The 21,952-nt window shown below is 37.7% G+C and overlaps 1 protein-coding gene across 1 annotated transcript; it reads right to left on the bottom strand.

Annotated features, from left to right (window-relative positions):
* Window positions 1-17,823: 17,823 nt before the first annotated feature.
* Window positions 17,824-20,061, bottom strand: LOC102700310 (GATA transcription factor 5-like). Its single transcript, XM_015833191.2, has 3 exons — window positions 19,783-20,061; window positions 19,313-19,639; window positions 17,824-19,204 (listed from the first exon to the last, which is right to left on the bottom strand). Exons 1-3 carry the CDS (start codon window positions 19,819-19,821, stop codon window positions 18,428-18,430), a joined length of 1,143 nt encoding a protein of 380 aa, XP_015688677.2. The 5' UTR covers window positions 19,822-20,061; the 3' UTR covers window positions 17,824-18,427.
* Window positions 20,062-21,952: the final 1,891 nt, after the last annotated feature.

Raw genomic sequence — 21,952 nt, 5'->3', positions numbered from 1 at the left:
TCTTTCTTCTTTTATCTCTTTAAAATATGCTTATAGCTGGCTTATAGCCTTGCTATCGTAGCTGCTCTAAACGAAGACTCTTTCCAGTCTGTGCCATATGGAGCAAGATTAGACTGGTCAGGTGTACTTATTGAGCAATAATGATATCCAAAGAATACGTGGGCCTGGTCGATTGGCCGGCCCCAGGTGACTGTGCAGTCAATCAAATTGATGCATAAGAGCAGGTACAATAGCATAAGCCAGCTATAAACATATTTTAAATACATAAGAGGGAAAAGAGAAAAGAGGTGGGCTACTAATTTATAGCCAGCTACACACTGGCTCTAAAACAAAATATATGTATGATATGTAAGACCATGTATTAATATTTTGTAGCTCACTGTTATATAAATTGTCTATTAAATTGATTATAATGAACTAGAGTTAGTGGTTGCCTGTACTATTGAACTTGCGCTAATAGCAGTATACGGCTCTCTATGTTCTAGGAGTGAATTAGAGCCACATCTTTCAGAATCTCCTTTTCTTTTTCTTCGGTGGTTTATATGATTAAGCGATTTAAGCCTTTCCAAGTGCTTGTATTGAAATTATTGATCTGATTGACGCCACGTATGAATGTTGTGCAGATTTTAGGGGTTGTTTAGTTTGCAAAATTTTTTTTATAAAAACATCACATCAATTTTTTAACACACATTTAAAGTATTAAACATAGTCTAATTACAAAGCAAATTTCAGATTCCGCCTGGAAACCGCGAGACGAATCTTTTGAGTCTAATTAATTCATCATTAGCACATGTTAGTTACTGTAACATTTATGACTAATCATGCACTAATTAGTCTTAAAAAATCCGTCTCCCGATTTCTTACATAACTGTGCAATTAATTTTTTGATTCATCTATGTTTACTGTTTTATTTAAATGTCTAAAAATTCGATGCAATGTTTTTGGATAAACTTTTTGGAACTAAACAAGGGCTTATACTCGCGTGAAAGCTCATCACCTCACACGTAGACGGGCATAGGTAGTCGGTGTAATGGAATCTGATTTTTGCCGTCGGCGTCATGTCAAATTCGTCATGTGCAAAACCTTTTAATATTAGCCTATCACATTACCAACGAAGGGCACAACGAAGATCACCTCGGGCGTCCTGCTAGTTCGTTAACGAGTCAACAACAGGGTATATGAAACCATGATAACTGTGACGACTATCGCAATAAACGTGTGAGCCATCGGGTACGGATTCGATAAGCGCGCTAGAATTTGTCAAATTTCATGAGATTTGAAAAAATTAAATAAACTTGGTACAAGATATAAAAATCATAGTGATAGTTCTTTCTTTAGAAACTCGTGATGAACAAAATTATCAAAAATAACACTTGTGCATTGAATTATGGTCAAAAGCAAATTGAATTTAATAAATTAATAAAAACTAGAGAGGTTGGAACTGTTCATCCTGACCAATTGGTTAACTGGCCACGAAAACCGCATTTATCAGGATATTACATTAAAAACATGTGATTATGTATGGACTTTTTTGCTATTATCTATATTGATCGTACCACCGGGATTATTACCATATATATCATGGTAATTGTGCGATATCACGATCATTTTCACGACTCTATTGAAACTTTTTGATTCAAATTTAAATGTTTTTTTTTGCGATAATCGCCATGCTGGGCATCGTTTTCAGCCTGGGAAACGATTTTATATACCCTCGTCAACACACCAAGGGACCATAAGAGCAAGACTAATAATATAGCCAACAAGCTGACTATAAGACTTTTTTAGTCTTCTCTTAATTCATTCAGCAGACCCATATGTCTGTATCACATATTTTTTTGGTTCTTGTGTTTAAATTGACTATAAGATTATAGCCTACTACCCCTTCTCTCCTCCTCTCTCTCTTCTCCATATAAGCATTTTGAGGTTTGACAGCATGTAGCGTGCTATTAATCTATTATACTTGCTCTGAGCAGAGTCTCTCTCTGCTAGTCCTCAAAAGCAAAAATCGCGAGAAACAGAGCAGAGAAAGAAGAACAGCGAGAGGCAGCCAAGTAAAGGAGATGCAGCCTGAAGCTCAGTGACTAATTTACAGTGGTCCATGACTGTCTTTCTGCCATTATGCATTGATGCGTATGTTTCTTTGTTTTTTTGTTTTTTCAGTTTACGCAGTTTAAGTGGTTGTTTGGATAGGGATTTTGTTTAGTCCCCTGTCACATCAGATGTTCGGATGTTAATTAGGAATATTAAATATAGACCGATAACAAAACTGGTTGCATAAATAAAGACTATTTTATTAGACAAATAGCATAATTAATCCACGATTAACAAATGTTTACTGTAATATCATATTTATTAATCATGGACTAATTAGGCTCAATAGATTCGTCTCGTTAAATACTCCAGAGTATGAGATGAGTTTTGTTAATAATCTATATTTAATGTTTTTAATTAATATCTAAACATTCGATATGATATGAACTTAAAAAAGTCCTTACAGATCCCAACAGGGTCTAAGAGAGAGGGTAAATACTATAAAGAAAACACAGTTAAAAGAAAAAGGAAAGACAAAGAAACCTCACTTGTGATAAACAAATTCGCTACTCCAACTCAAATGATGATTACGACCAAGGAAAGGGCAAGTGCGATGATTTGGGATGACATCTATCATTGTAGCTAGCAGCACGGCGTGTTCTACTCTGCACAGGGTGCTTCAACTTTACAGAGCGAAAAAGGTGACGAGTAGCTGACAGGTGGGACCAGTGTCGCCAATCGATCAAAATTCCGCCTAAAATTATCGAGAAGATTTTTTTCTACAGTGCATCAACTTTGTATTAACCGTCCATTCTGTACTAATTCAAGGGCTGATGTTTCTTTCACCTCCTATGATGTATTGTATCGTTCATTGCCATTCAAATCTTATTAAAGACAGTTAATGTAGTCTAATAGGAAATGCATCAAACTTTCCTTAATTCCATACTAAAATTAATATCATTAGACGAAAAACATTCTTCAGATTTAAATTAAGATTTCAATATCCAAACTATAATTTGAAAAAGATAACTTCAATTTACATTAACGTGTAATTTGGGACTATTGAATTATACATAATTTATGTTTCACACGATAGCATGAAGTTTGAGTATTTATAATGCCAACGAATACATGATAATTTCTTGTGTGAATATTTTTTAAACGAAAAATAATTTGCGAATTAAATTTTTATATACGTATTCTTAGCGATCTAAAAGACAAGATTAGAAAATCATAAAAAAACCTTATAATCAACTTCAAATTTAAAGTTAAAAATTGAATTTTGATTTATAAATATAAACAGAAGCCAAAAGATATGTGTCTGACATGAGTGAACAGAGGCAAGTCCAACTTCACATAACTGTCGTGAAGCTCGGAACAAACTAATCTCTACCTGATGGCGCCAAGACCTTGTTTGGATACCTAGAGACTTTTTAGTCTCTGTCCGAATATTTGGACACTAATTAGAAGTATTAAATATAGACTATTAATAAAACCTACCTCATACTCTGGACTATTTTGTGAGACGAATCTACTGAGCCTAATTAGTCCATAATTAGCGAATATGATGGTATAGTAAACATTTGCTAATGGTGACTTAATTAGGCTTAAAAAATTTGTCTAATGAAATAGCCTTTACAAATAGTTTTATTATCAGTCTATATTTAATACTCCTAATTAATATTCAAACATTCAATGTGACAAGTGACGAAAAAAGTCCGTGGATCCAAACAGCCCATGAAAATAATCTCACGGTAAGACCGACCTGTGCGCAGGCACCGGTTAGCCGGGTCATCTCTTGGTCTTTGAGAGAAAAAGCTATATTTGTAAATAAAAATTATTTTATTAATAAAATTTTTATATAGATGTTTTTAGCGATCTAAAAATAAAAAGGTAAGATAAAACTATACTACGAAAAAAAAAACTCTTAAATTAAATTTAAATTTAAGATTAAAAAATTAAAATTTACCTTATAAATATAAATATAAACTAAAAGATGACATATGAGGTTTGAGTACATCTTTCGTGCGTACCGACATATAAGGTCGAGTTGATTACACCTTGAATTGCAAATTCCGTTTTACGATCTGGCAGATCGAGTTGATTTGTGATCCGTAGAAAATAGAAGGTGCGGCCTGCATCCTGAGCTGCTGACCTATAAATGCAGAAGGCAGACATCACGCAACGAACCTGATGGGACGTTTTCATTTGTCGTGCTCAACGCAGAATCTGCTGCCGATGGAGCGGGTTTGTGTACTAGTTCATGTTTTCAGTTTTCTGATTTTGATTTTTTGTTTTATTTAAATTTTTTATGATAATATTTTTATTTTTACTGGATGATAAAACATAAATAGTATTTTATGCGTGACTATTTTTTTATGTTTTTTTACAAAATTTTCAAATAAGACGAATAGTCAAACGTTGGATACGGAAAAACGAAAAATAAAGTTATTATGGTACAAGATAGTACTGTAGTAAACATAAATTTTGCTACAGGAGTAAGTCAACGTCATTTTAATTAGTTTTCTGAACATTAAGTTCCTTTCAGTTTTGTCCACCGGTCAGGGTATGATCGAGTCCAAAGACAAAACTTTTAAAATTTGACTAAATAAGAAAAAAATACTTCTAACGAAAAAGACTTCGGATATATTCTTATATGTCCAATATTCTTATCTTTTACACATACACTTTACTCCAGCTAAATGTATGTGTTTTATGAAAAGCTTTTGTATAAAAATTTGTCTATCGTCTCATATCTGTAGAAGTTATTTTTAACTTTATATTAGTTAATTTTATCTTTTATAAAATCAAATAATATTTCATCGCTTTTTATCACATAAATAAGATGACCGTCACATTTCTTCTATCTACATATAAAAATATCCAAACAAGAGGCTAAACGTTCTTCATTTTTTTCAAAGTCATTTGTCCCTGTTTTCTCCAACCTCAAATATGGGGTGTTTAGTTGGCAAAATGAAAATTTTTTCTACTCACATCGAACGTTTGATCGGATACCAGAAGGAGTTTTCGAACACGAATGAAAAAACAAATTTTATAGCTCGCCTGGAAACCTTGAGACGAATCTTTTGCACCTAATTAGTCCATCATTAGCACATGTGGATTATTGTATTACTTATGGCTAATCATGGAATAATTAGGCTCAAAAGATTCGTCTCACGATTTCTTTCATAACTGTGCAATTAGTTTTTTTGTTTCATTCATAGTTGCGACTCCAGCTTTGTCCTCCCCTCCTCCTCTACTCTCCCGACCCCACGTTGGCACCGCTAGATTTACATGCCGACAAGGTAGATGAAAGAGGAGCTTGGCATGTGGACATGACGGGGTTGACAGGGCCGCTAGCACCACCTTTCTCTCCCCCTACATGGACTAACCCCATTCACCTTAACATGGTCTCATACTTGTTGCGAAAGAAAACTAGTTCGACATGGGATGGAGATGAAAATAACGGTGGTGGCCAGCCAGCAAACATCATTGCTTTCTCCTTCCCATCCATGCCCTCCACACAACAGATCTTGTGTTGCCTCTCCCTCCCCTCCACATAACAAAGTTGGCACCGTCCCTCTGCCCCTCATTGCGAAAGTCCGCAGGGCGGCAATGATGGTGATGGCTAGGACAGTGCCTTCATCCTTTGTGTCGCATCCTTGTACTCTTTCTCTTTGTATTATGGATAAGTGGCTAGGAAGGGACTAAGGTGAGATTTCCTTCTATAGGGGAGACTACATGTTCCTCTTATAGGGAACATGTGACATGCAGGAGGCACGCCTCCCTACTCCCTCTCTCGACGGAAGCGTTTGTCCAACATGACATGACAAGACCACTCAACACATCACGTTAGGCATAACCTAATAAGCCACCTATGCCCTTTAGCAAATCAAGTTGGTGTAGCTGACATGTATTTATGATCGTAAAGGGACTTTTCGCTCCAAAGTATACCCACTAAAGTGAAAGGTTCCCCTACTTATATGTTAGGTTCCTAGCAAATGAGCCATTGGCACATTGGTGTCTCTCCGTCATTCACCACTCCTTCATCATACACCAATAGTCTCTCAAGTATAGGAGTCTCACAGGGACTCACGGTCCATTAGGTTTTCACACCCTAATGTTCTTCGAGCCGAAGATATTGAACTAGTCAAGCTTGATACTAATTGTTACTCCCTCCAATTTTATTTGTTTGATGTTGGTTAGTTTAAAATTAAACTAACCAACGTTATACATTTGCATATGGAGGGAGTATATCCTAAAGAGCATTTATCATCTCAAAAGATAACAAAGGAAGTAAGAAGTTTCCCTATTTATATATTAGTTTTTTTTGCCCTTATATAATTAATATGGAATTATTTAACAACAATTGCGACTATATTTTTACCGACTCCAAAAGCAGAAACAAAGAGGAAAATCACATATATGGCTTCATCTTCACCGGTCACTACTAATCACCTCAATTCCGCATTAACCTGAGGTGATTATTATGATGGGCTATATAGGTGGCACTCTTGTATAAGATTGGAATCTAACACGTACAGCTCGATTGCAAAGCTGCAACATTGTATGATCTCTCATCAAAAGTTAAAAAATAAAAATGTAATGCAATGCTGATTCCTTGTAAACGCCGCAAGTGTGAATGTGTGATGACTATTATGTATAGCCGTGAACGGGTCAAGTAACGACCTGACATTGCTGTCTAAAATAACGTAGTACTCCATCCGAATTTTGTCAATGCATTTGTTTATCTCACTTGCTATTCAAAATCCGTCTCATTTTATCGTCACCTTAGAGCATCTCTAAAAGGCTTGTCATCTCACTTATCATACTTAAATTTGATAATTTTGCACAAAAATTACCCTCCAAGAGAGTAGCTATTTGACTTGTCATGTCATTTGAATAACTAAACTTGAATTCTCAATGGCCAAATCCAGCAACCCATTTCCCTACTAGCACAATTGCTATCCATAGGTCTCACGTGGATGGGACCCTGTTATCATCATCCCTTTGTCAGGGTTTAGAGAGTGGGAATGTATAGTATCTTGGAGATGCTCTATGAATTCGAGTTGCCAAAACTAAAATGAATAGCCAAATTTTAATTTAGAGAGTCAAAATTTAGCTATTCTTTTAGAGATGCTCTTACGTCTTATCTTCATTTAATTTTTATTTATTAAATGATACTTTATTCTCTTATTTTTTTAACCTTAATCTATAATATTTTAAACTGAAACTAAAAAATTTTAAACCGAGCTACTAGCGTGTAAAATTGTTAATCTTCCATATTCCATTTATCTCCAAACAATTGTTAATCTATGCTATACTAGTCGTTATTCTAGACTTCTAGTAGTACTAGTAGTAGCTTTGACGCAAGAAACCCAGAGCTCGCCGCCTCCTGTCTCGTGTCCCAAACTTCCATGATCAGAAGCAGCAGGTTCCTATCATCTCGATGGCTAGACAGAGAATCTCTAGGCACTTTTTCTCGTGGAAACTACTCAGAATTTTAACATTTTAGTTCTTTTAAAAAACTTATTTTATAAATAGATCTTTAAAAAAATTTATTGTACAAATAGATCTTTTTGACCGCGCCAACGTCATTCGCGCCGTTGTTGTATAGGACAGCGCCAATGACACTTATCACATAAACACAACATCATCACTTGGAGGACGGCGTCAATGTCATTGGCACCGTCCTATATAACGACGGCGCCAATGATATTGGCGCGGTCAAAACGATCCATTTTGTATAATAAGTTTTTTTAGAGGTCTATTTATAAAATAAGTTTTTCAAAAGAACCAAAATCTAGCAGGTAGTACAGTACTACTAGGACATACAGGTATATGATATGCTTGGTTGTCACTCCATCCGTTTAAAATATAAATATTGTTAGTAGATTTTAAATCTTATACCACAATATAAGCATTTCTATATTGATTTTTATAATTTAGTTATTCTAATAATTTGAAAGCCAATCAGATGTTTAGAAAAAAATTCAATCAATTTAAAATTTAAAACCTGACCATGGAAGTGACTAGAATAAAATCTTTTGACATCTTCTTGCTCTAAGCTCAGAAGGACTGTCTAACTCTGTTGGGATAGATTGGACAATTGGAGCAAATGATAAACCAACCACAGCAGAAACAGAATGACTAGTTTCAACGAGGCGAGCTGGAGAAGCTACTCTCTTTTTAGACGCATCCGTGGAAGGAAAGGATTATTATATCGCATACCGAACTGGTGAAGACAAAATAAAATACTCCCTTCGATTACTAATAAATAACGTTTTGGATAATCAAATGAACTAAATTTTACCTAAGATCGTTTGTCCAAACGTCAAATATTAAAGATCGGAGGGAGTAGAATGTTTATATTTGGACCGATGCAGTAGCTAACATTATTACATTGTTGACTAAGGTAGGTAACTTAAGTCTTATCATATTTTTTGGCAAATGAAAGTATAAACTAAGCTTAGATAAAATTAAACGAGAGAACATAAAGATCAAGCAGCATATAGTTACGTAAGTTAAGAGTTATAACACAAACCAAACAATATCCAATAAAAATATGATTTGCCTAAGATTAGGTGTGCCAAAAAAATTACTTGGCAATCAAACATGCCCGTAACATTTCCTAACCCACGGCTTGTGGCTTTCGGTTACGACTTAGGACGGTCTTTAGGGTCAAAAAGTCATGAAGCCCAACGACATATACAACGTCTTATGTTTAAGCCGTCTGTATATTACAAAATTTGCAAAAAAAAAACCCCTCTCCATCTAACCAACGATCATAGCGCGAGGAGACGGCAGGGGAGAGGTGCGTGCTCCAATACCAATCCGACGCCGCTAGCACTGTTGTACGTTGCGTATTGTCTATTCGTTAGTACTATTGATTACTTTGATTTATGTGTCAAAGGATAAATTGAATATTTTGCAGGCAAACAAATAAACAAGTTATTATATAAGCTGCCTATTTAGCAGTCTATATGTGTCAAATAGACAACAACCGTTTGTACGTAGTTGCCAGCAAATCGGGTTTCCATTGAAACTAGTAGTAGCTCTGTAATCAACAGCTAAATGTTAGGCATGCAGGCATGCATGCGCTGTTTTGCACCAACAGAAAGCGTCCCTTGTCCTATCATAGGCCAGCATGCTAACGGCTCGATCTAATCAAGTTGGAGAGGAGGCAGAGAGCTCGGCTGCCCCCAGAATTTCCGGGTTATCTTTGGTAGATGCTTGTTGCCGCATGCACCAGCCCCAGCTCGCCAACTTGTGTAGTTGATGGCTTTCCAACCAATGCTAACGGAAAAAATGAGTCACTCTTGCACGGGAAACTTTATGCTAACGAATTGAAAGCGAAGCCAAGCACGTAGCGCCCAACCCAGAAAAGTCTCGGCCATTGGAGCCATGGAATTAGGCCATTCCCAACCCAATAACTAGGATAATATCCATAGTATTAAATAAGTTGTCATCTAGGATGAAAAATGATGTGGCAAGTGAATAAATAATAAAAGAAAATGAAATCATGTCTTGCATAAGACATGATTTCTACATAACATCCAAGATATCAAGATAAATAGTATTAAATTAAAGTATGAAATAGTGGTGTTTGCATTGGAAGAGTAGTGTCTACTGCTAGTTTCTTGATGATGGGGATTTTATAGAATCTATATCTAGTGTTATGGGTTGGAATGCCCTTACACTTCACCACTAGCTCTGTAAGATGTCTCTTGCTCTCTATCCCAAAATATAAAATATAAGCATCGATAGAATTCAAGTTTTATACCATAATATAATTATTACTATATTGACTTATACGATTCTAATTATCCAATAATTTCTAAACTAATCAAGTGGTTAGAAAGTGAATCTAATCAATTCAAATTCAAAACATAACCACTAAAGTGACTGCAAGAAATCTTTTGATATCTTCTTATTATATACTAAACAATCTAGAAATGTTTATATTTTAAAGCATATGTAGTATATAGAGTGATACACATTCATTGATTAACGTAATCTCAGTACATACTGCATGCGTTCTGTAGCATAGACTGCAAAGATATCAAAAGATTCACTTTAGTTATTTTAATGGTTAATTTTTTATTTCTAAGCATCTCATTGTTCTAGAATAATTAAAATGATCGAAATCGTGGAATCATTATAGAGACACAAAATTTAAATTCTATAGAGGGTTATTATTAGATTGATTAAGTATCGAAAATCACTTTATGTACCATGAAAACGTACTACAACATACTATGCCAGCCGGTGTTAAACCACCGCCGTTGTTTCAAACGGATAGATGCACTACTGTTGCGCTTCAAACGGAACAGCTGAGGCTGCCGTTTCATCGTACGAAAATCGTACAATTGTATCTTACGTATAGCACTGCTGATTAGATGGGAGTAGCTATATTTTGAAATGAGTAGAGTAGCGATTAGTAACACATAACAAGCAGGGAGTACGGTACGGCCACTCGTCGCCAGTACACGGGTTTCAAGTCGCCAACACCAAACGGGCGCTTCATCCATCCATCCACCGGTGGGGTCTGCGGCCCACATGAGGAGCGGAGTAGCGGGGAGGCGCAGTCGGCACCGCCACCGCGCGCGCGGCGATGCATCATGCATGTGCCTCCTCGCCGCGGCAAAAGCTATCTGCTGCATCCGGCACTCATCACCCGCGGTCGCGTGGTCCGGTGGTCGACTCCGTTGCTTGCTTGGTTGGTTGGTTGGATTAGGCCCCGCGGCATGGCGTCTCGATCCGCATCTCGGCCCATGCCGCCATGCGGCGGCTCTGTCGTGGTTCACTGCAATGATCGCGATGAGTGTGCGGCTAGGTGTCGTGCATGCATTTGCCCCCGGCGCTCTCGGCCGCTTTGGCACTTCAGTTTCTGGCAGGCGTCCCCATCTCGGATTTTTATTCACAGTAGTAGGGAGTAGGGTAGTGTGTAGTTGCACACTAACAAATCGAGGCTACCAGCCGGATGGAGAGAAGATGATACGCTACGTTCGTCCTAAGATATAGGGGGCTGCTATGTTATGTTATAAGTATTGTTTTGGAACAGAATGATTCTTATGTGGAGCTAAATACTATAATATTTCACTGGTACAAAATACTATAATATTTCACTGGTACATGATACCATATCAATAGCAGCTGATACTAAGTCTGTACCGGTTTATATTGGGGTGGTATCAGTTGATACCCCATCGTAATCACTAATGACTAACACTAATATAGTACCGGCAATACTCGCCGATTCTAAGGTGATACTCTAAATATAAATGACAAGGTAACGGATGATGGATTGTATTCTAGCATCTTTGATATTTATAATATGAAGATTTTAGCAATGCAAATATATAGCCAAAATAAAGTTTGGAGCATTTGATGATTATAGTTTAATGAGCATGCATGTATAATATTCTATTGTCTTAGTAATTATTATATAAACTAACCTTCAACCGATGAAAATTACCCACTACCATAAGCTACACTTGCTATTTATAGGCCTCGAGTGGACAAGGACGGTGTTTTCTTTCCTTTTCTTGTTTTTTCTGAAAACAGCATGAAGGCCATGTCAGATGTTTCTTGTGTATACAGATGGAGCAAACATCCCAACAATAAAAACTACTAAGTTAATTTGCCCCATTATTAATTATATCAGACATAACGTAGAAGACTATGTCGTTGTAACGGTATGGAATTTGCCCACTGTTAATTATGTTAGGCACAATGTAGAAGACTATACCGTTGGAACGGTGTAGTAACGCATAGCATTTTCCTAAAATATAGCATCTGAAATATGTAAATAGTATTTTAAAAAGTTATATTTTAGAGGAAAGGAACAAACCAAGGGACACGGAACTCGAAGGGAATAGAAAAGTGTGGCAAACGAAGCAACTAAGCAAGCACACACGCGGATGTGCAATGCAACTTTTATGTTTTTTGAGAGGTAAAGCAAATTACAACAAATATATTGTCTTGCTTCCTTTAGAAAAAATAAACTCTAATAAACAGGTATTGATTTCACTGTATCCAAATAGCTCTATCTTTTTTATCCGACCCTCAAGTTATATAGTACATACAACTTTAAAATAAAACATGAACGTATTTCGAATCAAAGAAAATATTAATTATCATATGGAGCACCATAAAATAGTAAGACATGTCACGTATATACTTTATTGTAATGTTTTTTGAGCTATATACTTCTCTCTCTTCATCCTAAAATATATTTATTTCATATCAAAATATAAGCATTTATAGTATTTAAATCTTGTCTTAAATATAAACATTTCTAACACTATTTATAGTATTACTTATTACATAAATCACTTCTTATTTAATATTTTTCTATTCTATCCGCATCTACCCTCCCACACCTATTCGATTCTCGTTATTAAACGACACTATCATGTTTTTTCAACACTAATTTCTGCTAAACAGCCTAAAATACATATACTAGATAAGAAGATAACACTATTTATATGAAATGAGATAACTGATAGAACTATAAATCTGATTCATATAGTATTAAGAACTTTTTGTTCTATTTTAAGCAGTGGTATCTTAGGACGGGCGAGTTAGGCAAAAGAATTTGGGACTGAGTGATATTTTTATTTGGGACAGCGTGGACGGCGAGGAAATGGCGCAAAGCCAAGAATCCAATTGCAAAAATTTCCACCGGTCACGCGTGCACGCGGACGTAAGCGCCAGCCACATGACGACGGGGAACCGGGAAGCGGCTGCACCTCTCTGCTGCGCCACTGCTGCTGCAACCAAAGAACGTCGTACGTGGATTGGATGGGGTATTTAAAATGAGTCACCTGATCAAAACCGAAAAAGAACCCCGACTTTACAATTTTGAGAAATTATTAAAACGTTGATATTTTATAATTCTGAAAAAGTTAGCTACTCTAGCGTTTGTTTTCGAGTTTATTTTCCAATTCGACGACTTTAGGTTTTAGATAATAGGTGTTATTTAAAAGAGATTACGTGAGAACATACGGTTGCGCTCGCAGCTGCCTATGCCGGTGGGTTTAATCAGCTCGTACAAAACGAGAAAAGCCAATAATACCTGATTAATTGAGTACTAGCTATTATCAACTTGAAAAGTACACTAACCTAATCTGTAAGCAACTTTTATATACTTTTATTATACAAATATATCGTGTAACAGTTTAAAAATTGCGTACAGAAAAAAAAAGAAATTAATTAGCTTCCTTGTTCGTTTAGAACGTGCCCTACGCCCACCAAAGTATCTCCACACAGGGCCTAAACCTAGGGTCTCCCCCCACGATCATCTGCACAAAATACACCAAAAATGGTATATGCAGGAAAACTTTTACGGTTGAGTTCTAGAAGCTTAAACGGCTAAAAACAAACTGCTATAAATAAAATATGAGAAAACAATCAAAAATGAAGTTTTAAAATTTAAATTTTGATAATGACCTATGTGTGTTAGCTAAAAGATGGGAGCTCTAGTCGTTTTAGCTTGCTACTCATAAAGCATAAATCAAAATTTAAATTTTAGAATTAATTTTAGAGTTAATTCAAGTTTTTTCATTAGAGATTATTTTATAGCATTTACTCTTAGAATGATAAGAACATTTATACAAAATATTTACACATACATTATTTTTTAGTTCTTAATAAACTATTTCACTTATACTTATTACTACTTATGTTTCATATTATAAGATGTTTTAATGTTTTTATATATTCACTATTCTAATTTAGTGTTGTATATGTTGTTATATCTTTCTATAAATTTCGTTAAACTTTGAAATGTTTGACTTTTTTAAAGAAGTAATGATCTAGGAATAGTGAAACGAATAGAGCATAAAGAAAAACGAGGAGGCTAAGGTTGTGTTTGTTTATAGGATTATTCTTAGGTTATTCTACGGCTTTTGCATACAAACATTCGAATGATTAAACGATGTATGATTTGCAAAAAGATTCTATATAAATATTCATTGTCACACCTTCCTAGAATAGATTTTTAACATTATATTAGTTAATTCTTTATTTATACCATTAAATAAATATCAAAATTAGATAAATTTTCATCATTCATCACAAAAGGTACCCCAACCTAAATAGCTGGGCAAGTGAAATTTTCTCCCACGCAGAAATTTACAACTATTCCGAAATTGAACTGGACTATCGAAATACTCCACCCATATGCCGTGCATCGATGAAACATGGGAAGAACATTGGGTGGCATTAAGATTCTCTGGAATACTTCTGCTACTTTACTGCCCCACGTATTGTTGCAACTATGTTAATGGATAGTAGTTACGGAGATTTGAACCTAGTACGGTGCGTCTATTGTATACTTGGAAGCTCTCTGTTCCATCCATAGTACACGTCACCATAGCTGGATTTGTAACTGCCCAATTTCTTAGTAAAACTTTAAGAAAATCTAAAAAATACCATTAACAAACATCTAAGTCTAAGAAATGCCATTGACAAGTGCGAGTTCTAGGAAATGACATCGTACAAAGAATTTGTTTGAGAAATGATATCACCGTTAGGTTTCATCTATTTTTGTCATTAAATACATTGTTCACACTATAGAACTTAATGACGAAATGCTGACAGAACCCTAACGGTGATGGCATTTCTTAGAATTAAGTGTTTATCAATAGAATTCGTTAGAATTTCTCTAAAGTTTTATAAACAATGCTCGAAGCCCTTTAATTTGATTAGTTCTGAGTTCAAGAAAATTAAAACTCAAAGACTGCTTTGCACTAACGCTCGAAGCCCTTTGCACTAAACTGTTGGAGGAGCCGAATCCACAGCGAAACTAGAGCAAAATAGAGGGGTGTCACGGGTATCTGAATTTGGATCGGAGGAATGAATATATGGTAAAAATTTATAAACTTTAATTAAAAATTTGTTCGAGGAGGATTCTGAGAACCCCCTTCGTACACGCAGCTTTGCTATTGTAGCGGTGGATCGGTTGTAAAACACAACAACCGTGAAAATCGCCGGAAACGCGTGCTTGAAACAATTGAGTTCAAATCTGCGACTTCCACGGACTCGTTGCAGTAACCGTGCGGTTTTTGAGCGAAACTGACATCACGTTCTTTCCTTGAAAAATAAAAATTAGAAAAATGCTCAAATGTATAAGAAAATATGAAAGAAATTTATTTAAATACTATAATATATTTTGCGCAGGTAGGACATACCAATTACTAATAGAAAAATTTAGTATGACCTTTTACTAAATGATTCACATTCAAACCATTAGAAATCGGTATTTCTCAATTATCTTTTTAAATAGAAACAAATAAAACTTTTTCTATATATTAGAATCAAAATTCAATCACAACAGCGGTGCGTCATGCGAGTAGCACGATCTGGCACAAAACATCGTTGGAACAGCGACAACGATATCAAGATAACGAAGTTTTTGTTCAACACCATGCCATAATTGCGCCCATCATAAGATCAATCAAGACTCTAGACCACTATCTTTTTATGCCTACATAGTCAAATCACTAGCAATAACATCGTAAATAAATCTTTAGTAAATAGGAATGAGTATTTGAGGTTTTAGAAATATCTCATTAGCACATCTTTTTATGTGGAATAAGTAAATTCATTGATCTATCGAATGATGCATCACTGCAGATTCTTTTTAATCATTGAAAGATTTGTGCACATCCTGATAATAATGATCGGGAAACACAACTAACAGAAACACCAATAGTAATTTTATTTGGTTTAAAATTGTCATATATTTTTTAAAACTACGAAGAACCCGCAAGATAAGTATTTGATATGAATTGTACGATAAATTGATATTTGATATAAATATTTATGTAATAAAAAGTTACAGCAAAATTTATTTCTAAACTCATAAAAAAATTAGACTTTAAATTACGTGTTATTTTAAAGCTACGCAATTGTGTTATTCATTTGATATATGCAAAATACATAAATTTTATTTTATTATAAGAAGATGAAAAAGGTGTATGGGATGCAACTCATATTTGTACAATGTACCTTTATCCAATTTAGCTTTATAGAGTTTAAATATTATGTTAATATTACATAATGTCAATAAATGTTTTCATTATTTTTTTCTTGTAATATGTGTACTTGATATTGTTGTGATTTTAAAATTAGTGTATCAATTTGTTGTTGCAATATTTCTACAGTTAGTGTGTAAACATGGTCTTTTAAGTCCTGTAATTATAAACCTATAACTGTAATGTATGACAATGTATAATTTATTATGCAAAGCATTAATAGTCCTTATTAATATGTGGTTTACTGATATTTTGTCAGAGTTTGTTTAAATATTCATAAATTTTAGTGTATTGATAGCTCAAAAACAAACTTACTTTAGGACAAACAAGTGAAGGCAAAAATAAAGTAATTTTAAGAACAGAGAACGTACTAACGGAGATCATAAATACTTTATTCGTGCAAGCAAGGTTAAACTAAGGTAAAACAGACCTTACAACGGTACTTTGCCTACGTGATATGCATAGTAAAAGAAAATTGACATCAAGGTGAATGTTGACTTTGTGTGAAATTCATATGAAAATATATCCGTTGGAAAAGTTTCCATCACACGCGTCTATTCGCTTATGCTTATAAGCCTAAATTTAAATTTTCAATCTTAAATTTAAAACTGCTTTTAGGTTTTTTCATAGAAGTTTATTTTCAGGTTTTGACTTTTAGATCGCTAATAATACATATATAAAATATGTATTCACAAATTGATTTTTTTACAAATATGTAGTTCGCAATCAACCCGCATGATTTTCCTTTGTCCCATTCCTACAACTCAATGTGATGAACAATGTCAATTCCTATAGGGTTCTTGTTCGTACGTTGTTCTTCCATTTTCCTAGAAATCAAGGGGGCTTAATATTCAAACGGATAGAATTTTTCTCCTTTTCCCAATAGTGTGACAATTGAGAGTACATAAGACACGTTCGAAATGAGGTTTCTTTTCGGTGCTCTCTACCAGTAGAATTAATCTGAGTCATTGATTAAAACTGATATTTTAGTACTTTATTTGTTAATTGATTAGTATTATCTTGTTAGATATTTTTGGCAAACAAAAAGGTAATACATATGTGACTTTGGCATCGGCAGTGGTGAGGTTGCGATCTACAGTGGTACGTGCTCAAATATCCTAGGTTTTCCATACCCATAATTAAAAAGACGATAATACCCCTCTAAATTTCTTCTACTCCTAATGGCGTTGGTATTATAATTTAATTGTAGCCATTCAATAAAAATATATCAACGATATTGATTAAATTCTACTGTCAATGGAGAGCACCGAAAAGGGACCCTTGAAATGAAGGATTGGCAAAGGATATTTTGATGATCCCCTTTGATCTATTGGAAGAAAATAGGAAATTTTTCATAGGATTAGGTGTTTATGGCTAATTATATAGGAAAATAAGAATGAGACTAAACCTCGTACAAATCTTTCTTTCGTTGAATTTTTGTCATGATGCAATCAAAGGGTTTCTCGTTCCATTTCCCTCTTTTCAATTCCTATAGAATTTTGGAAAAACATGCTGGTAGTGGCATGAAATAATCTCACTCTCACTGGTGTTATTGACTACAACCTCCTCCGTCCCAAAATAAAGAACTTTTTTGTTTTTTAAAAATTTTTGACTCTTCGTCTTATTTGAAATTTTTTATGATTAATATTTTTATTATTACTAAAACATGAATAAAATATGAATAATACTTTACGTGTGACTATTTTTTTTAATTTTTTAATAAATTTTTCAAATAAGACGGATGGTTAAACGATCTGACTTAAAAAACTCATCTTTTTTTTTAAGACAGAGTAGTACTGACCCTGGAGGCTGGGGATGAGAGATCACTTCAGGAGACCATCTACAGTGATGTGCGATGACCTCGACATAGCACCAATGTTCTCGATGTGGTCATGTGGAGTGCCCATGGACAAGATGGGTTTGGCACCAGCAAGGCCGATGTGATGATGCAGGCCAAGGCACACCACGGTGCTTTCACCAGATACTCCATTCTTTCTGACCCCTCTCGGTTAAAACAAGGCAGCCCAGTTTCTTGTTTTCACTCCGATGGCAACCCTAGACATCTACTTCAGGCTCCCAGCCATTCTGCTGGACAGAGTGAAGAGCTGGAGTTACGTATACTAGAGCCACTACAGCTATGGCGGTACACTAACAATCTATAAATGCTAAAACATGCAAATGTTGATCACTAAACCTAACACAATCTCTAATAAAGACCTCTAATTTCCTACTAAATTAATTCTAGCAGTACAACGCAACTAAATAGATAAAGGGAGGGAAGTTCAGGTACGGTACAGCAAACTAATGATACGGCCGGGAAAAATGTACAGCCACCTCGACGGAGGTGCTAGCTAGAACGAGGCGACGGCCGGCGCGGCGGACGGCACGATGACCGTCTCCTTCTTGCGGCGCATCTCGAGCACCTTGCGGTGGGAGTTGGAGTGCAGGCTGCTCACGAAGGTTGGGCTGCAGGCCGGGCGGTACTCCGGGAGGAGGCGGCCGGACTTGTAGCGGACGCCGCAGGCGTTGCAGAGCGTCTTGGCGCCCTCGGGGCCGGCGCGCCACTGGGGCGTCTTCTGGACGCCGCAGTGGCTGCAGCGGCGGTCGCCCGGGCCGGGATGGGTGGCGCCGCCGGCGGCGCTGGCGGCGAGGTGTGGTGGCTGTTGGTGCTTCGGCTTGCGCCCGCGCTTCTTTGGCTTGCCGCTCTTGCCGTGCTTGGACTTCTTGGAGCGCGGCTGCTCGTCGAGGAGGTCGGAGGCGACCAGCGTGGGGATGTCCACGTACTGGAGGAACGGCGAGAAGGAGGCGGACGACGAGCAGGAGGAGGTTGTCCCGGTTGACGACGACGACGTCGAGTCGGACAGGGGTGCACCGGAGAGCGACCACACGGAGGCACGAGACCGCTTGCTCCGCCTCGCCTTCACCGGCACCAGCGACTCCGTCGACAGCGCGCAAATGGTCGGCGTCCTTGCAGGGACAAGCGTTGACGCCGCGCCTTCCTCCTGCGGCCGCCGGTGCTGCGGCTTGCACGCTGCCAACGCCGCCGCAGGGAGCTGCGGCACCGGGAGCTCGGCGAGCGAGTCATCCATGATACGGGACACCCACTCCAGCTCCTCCACGTCATGCGCCTGCACGAAACACGCCTTCTAATCAGCAAACGACGGCACGGAGCCTACAAAAGGCGACGCCTTTTCACGCAAAAACGAGCAACCAAAAACATCATCAAGCTCTTTTACCGGCAGGTCCATCACCGGCGGCAGCAGCGGCATGGGCTCGTACGACACCACCGACGAACCATGCGAGTCACTAGACCTCTCCTTCTCCACGGCCGCCGTCGCCGCCTCGCCATGCTCGCCGCCGTCCTTCTCCACCTCACAGAGCTCCTCCAGGTCGAGCAGGTCCTCCACCTCGAACCCGTCCCCCACCATCCCTGCCCCTCTCTCCGCCGCCCCCCACGCCGCCGGCCCCGCGACCGCCGCCGCCGCCGCGGCCATCTCCTCCGCCGCCTCGACCGGCCTCAGGCTACTCCTCAACGCGGACGACATCCTCCCGTCCTTCTCCACCTGAAACCGCACGACCGAAAGCAGAGCAAAGACCAACCCGGAAACTCTTGTCAGTTCCAAGAAACCACCCAGCCGGCCTAAACAACAACAACATCCCCATCCTAGAACCGTCCGCGAACGCCTCCTCGGGAGAACACCCTTACCAGCGAGCCATGGTGGTGGGCGAACGACGACGACGACATGGCTGCTGCCGCGGCGGCGTAGGCGGAAAAGCGAAGGCGGCGAGGAGGAGGCGTGGAGGAAGTGGGAAGCGGGGGAAAAGGCAGCGGCGGGGTGGGAAGAGATGAGCGCCCCCCCGGTGGGTCATTGAATGGCTGCCAAAGTCCGTGTGCGCAACAAATGCACTGTTCGCCCTCCTTCTCCGTCGCCCCCTCCGTCTCCTCCGTTTTTACGCCCAGCTCCCAAACCTTTTCTTTACTTTACTACTATAGCACTTCTATTACAAATACAGTACTACTACTCCACTAAAATTGACCTCGTTTAATACGGTATTTTTATTGCGGGGCGAGCCACTGATTTGAATCCTGCATGCGATGGGCACCTTTTTGCCGTTCATTTGGGGGCCTCTTTTCGAAAAGAAACGGGGCGAAAATGGACGTGGAACAGATTCACTCGCTGTGTGTGGGGTGAAGCATTATCAGCATTATTCGACGGCCAATTATTTCTCTTTATTTTGCGATTATTTTGAATAATAATCGGGAGGAGGGGAGATAAGCGGGGCGGGTAGTGGGGGTAGGGAGTGTGATTAGTGGCGGGGTAGAGGATGACACGTGGTGGGCCCAGGCAGGCATCCGGCGGATCCTTGCCCTCCAAATGGAGGGAAACGCTGCATCTCCCGAAATCCGGATTCGGAAAGTCCGACCTCCGCTTTGCTTTAGAGCAAGGTCAGTCAAATGCTTCAATTTATTATTAATTAATTTAATAGCTAATTTATACAGTAATTATCTATAAAATATCAATACATAGTCTCACATGTTATATACATATTTTGTTTTGGAGTCCGTGTACAGCTAGCTGGCTACAAATTAGTAGCCCACATCCTTTCTCTCTCACATTTTATTTCTTTAAAATATACTTATAGCTGGCTTATAACCTGCTATTGTATCTGCTGTTAGGCGTGCAGATGTAGCCTGTAGGCATGTAGCACGGCTAGCAGCCCAGTTCAAGCAATGGCCGTCGGCTCGTGTTCACCGACTTCGGGCCTCTTCGGATGCAGGATAGGAAAATCATATGAATAGCAAAGGAATTCAAGTGAAAAATAAAGAATTAGGAAATATAGAAATACGATAGGTCGTTCAAATGTACATAGGAAAGGGCAAAGAAAATGAAACATGAGTTTCGAGTGGATGGATTCTTTTCTATGATTTTTCTATGGAATTAATAGCATAGAAAATTTTCCAATGATTTTCTTGTGATTGGTTTTTAATCCGAAGGGAAAAAAAGAGAAAATCCCATGAACAATATTCCTTCAAAAATCCTATAAAAACCGTGTAATCCGAATAAGCCCTTCGCTATTGCCATCGTGGCGCCAGGAGCACATGGTTGTTATTTGCTACCGTGGAAAATATGGTGCAAGTATTAGTGGATATTGGACTTTTAATCAAAGAGTTAGCCATTTTAGCTGGTGTTTGATCATTTTTAATTTGTGAAATGCAAGAAATGTCAATAGTGGGCATGAAGATTTAAACTACCAAATTTATAACTTTATTGGGCAGGGACAGGCATGGTAGTGGACATTGTGGTTTGTTGAAATATTGAGGAGGGAGGACTGACAACACAGCATTCTAGCAGAATAGAGCAGACAAAAAATTTGTGGTTTTGCTGGGTCATTAACAGAGTCGTGCCCTATAGTTTTGGTAATAACCTAGGCTTGTTTTTCTTGTTGCCTTCTTTGATTTTCAGCCGTAGCTTATGAGTCATTAGAAAAGGAAGTATAAAGTCTTAAGATAAAGTTGTTTCCCGTTATTTAAACTATGTCTTTGATATATAAGCAGGACGTGGTCATATAAATGCATTTCATGCAAATCCCATGTCATAAAAAAAAGGTCCATCGAGGATTTTTTCCACATTGTCTCTCAGTTAATTTGTTTTATCTAAATGTATTGGAATAATTGAGTACGTGTGTATCACGGGTTAAGGGTCTGTATGATTGAGGAATTTTAACTAATAGAAACATGAAGAGTTGAGGAATATGAATACATGCCATAATAATACATAGTTATTTTGTTACCTGGTTTGAGTAGATAGATTTTTTTCTATATTTTCTCTATACAACATGTATGGTTTTTTATACTTCATTCCCAGAAAACAAAT

Source organism: Oryza brachyantha, chromosome 2 (genome assembly GCF_000231095.2).
Source record: "Oryza brachyantha chromosome 2, ObraRS2, whole genome shotgun sequence".
Classification (NCBI taxonomy): domain Eukaryota; kingdom Viridiplantae; phylum Streptophyta; class Magnoliopsida; order Poales; family Poaceae; genus Oryza; species Oryza brachyantha.
The sequence above is the reverse complement of the archived record's forward strand: the minus strand, read 5'-3'. Positions and strand labels throughout refer to the sequence as shown.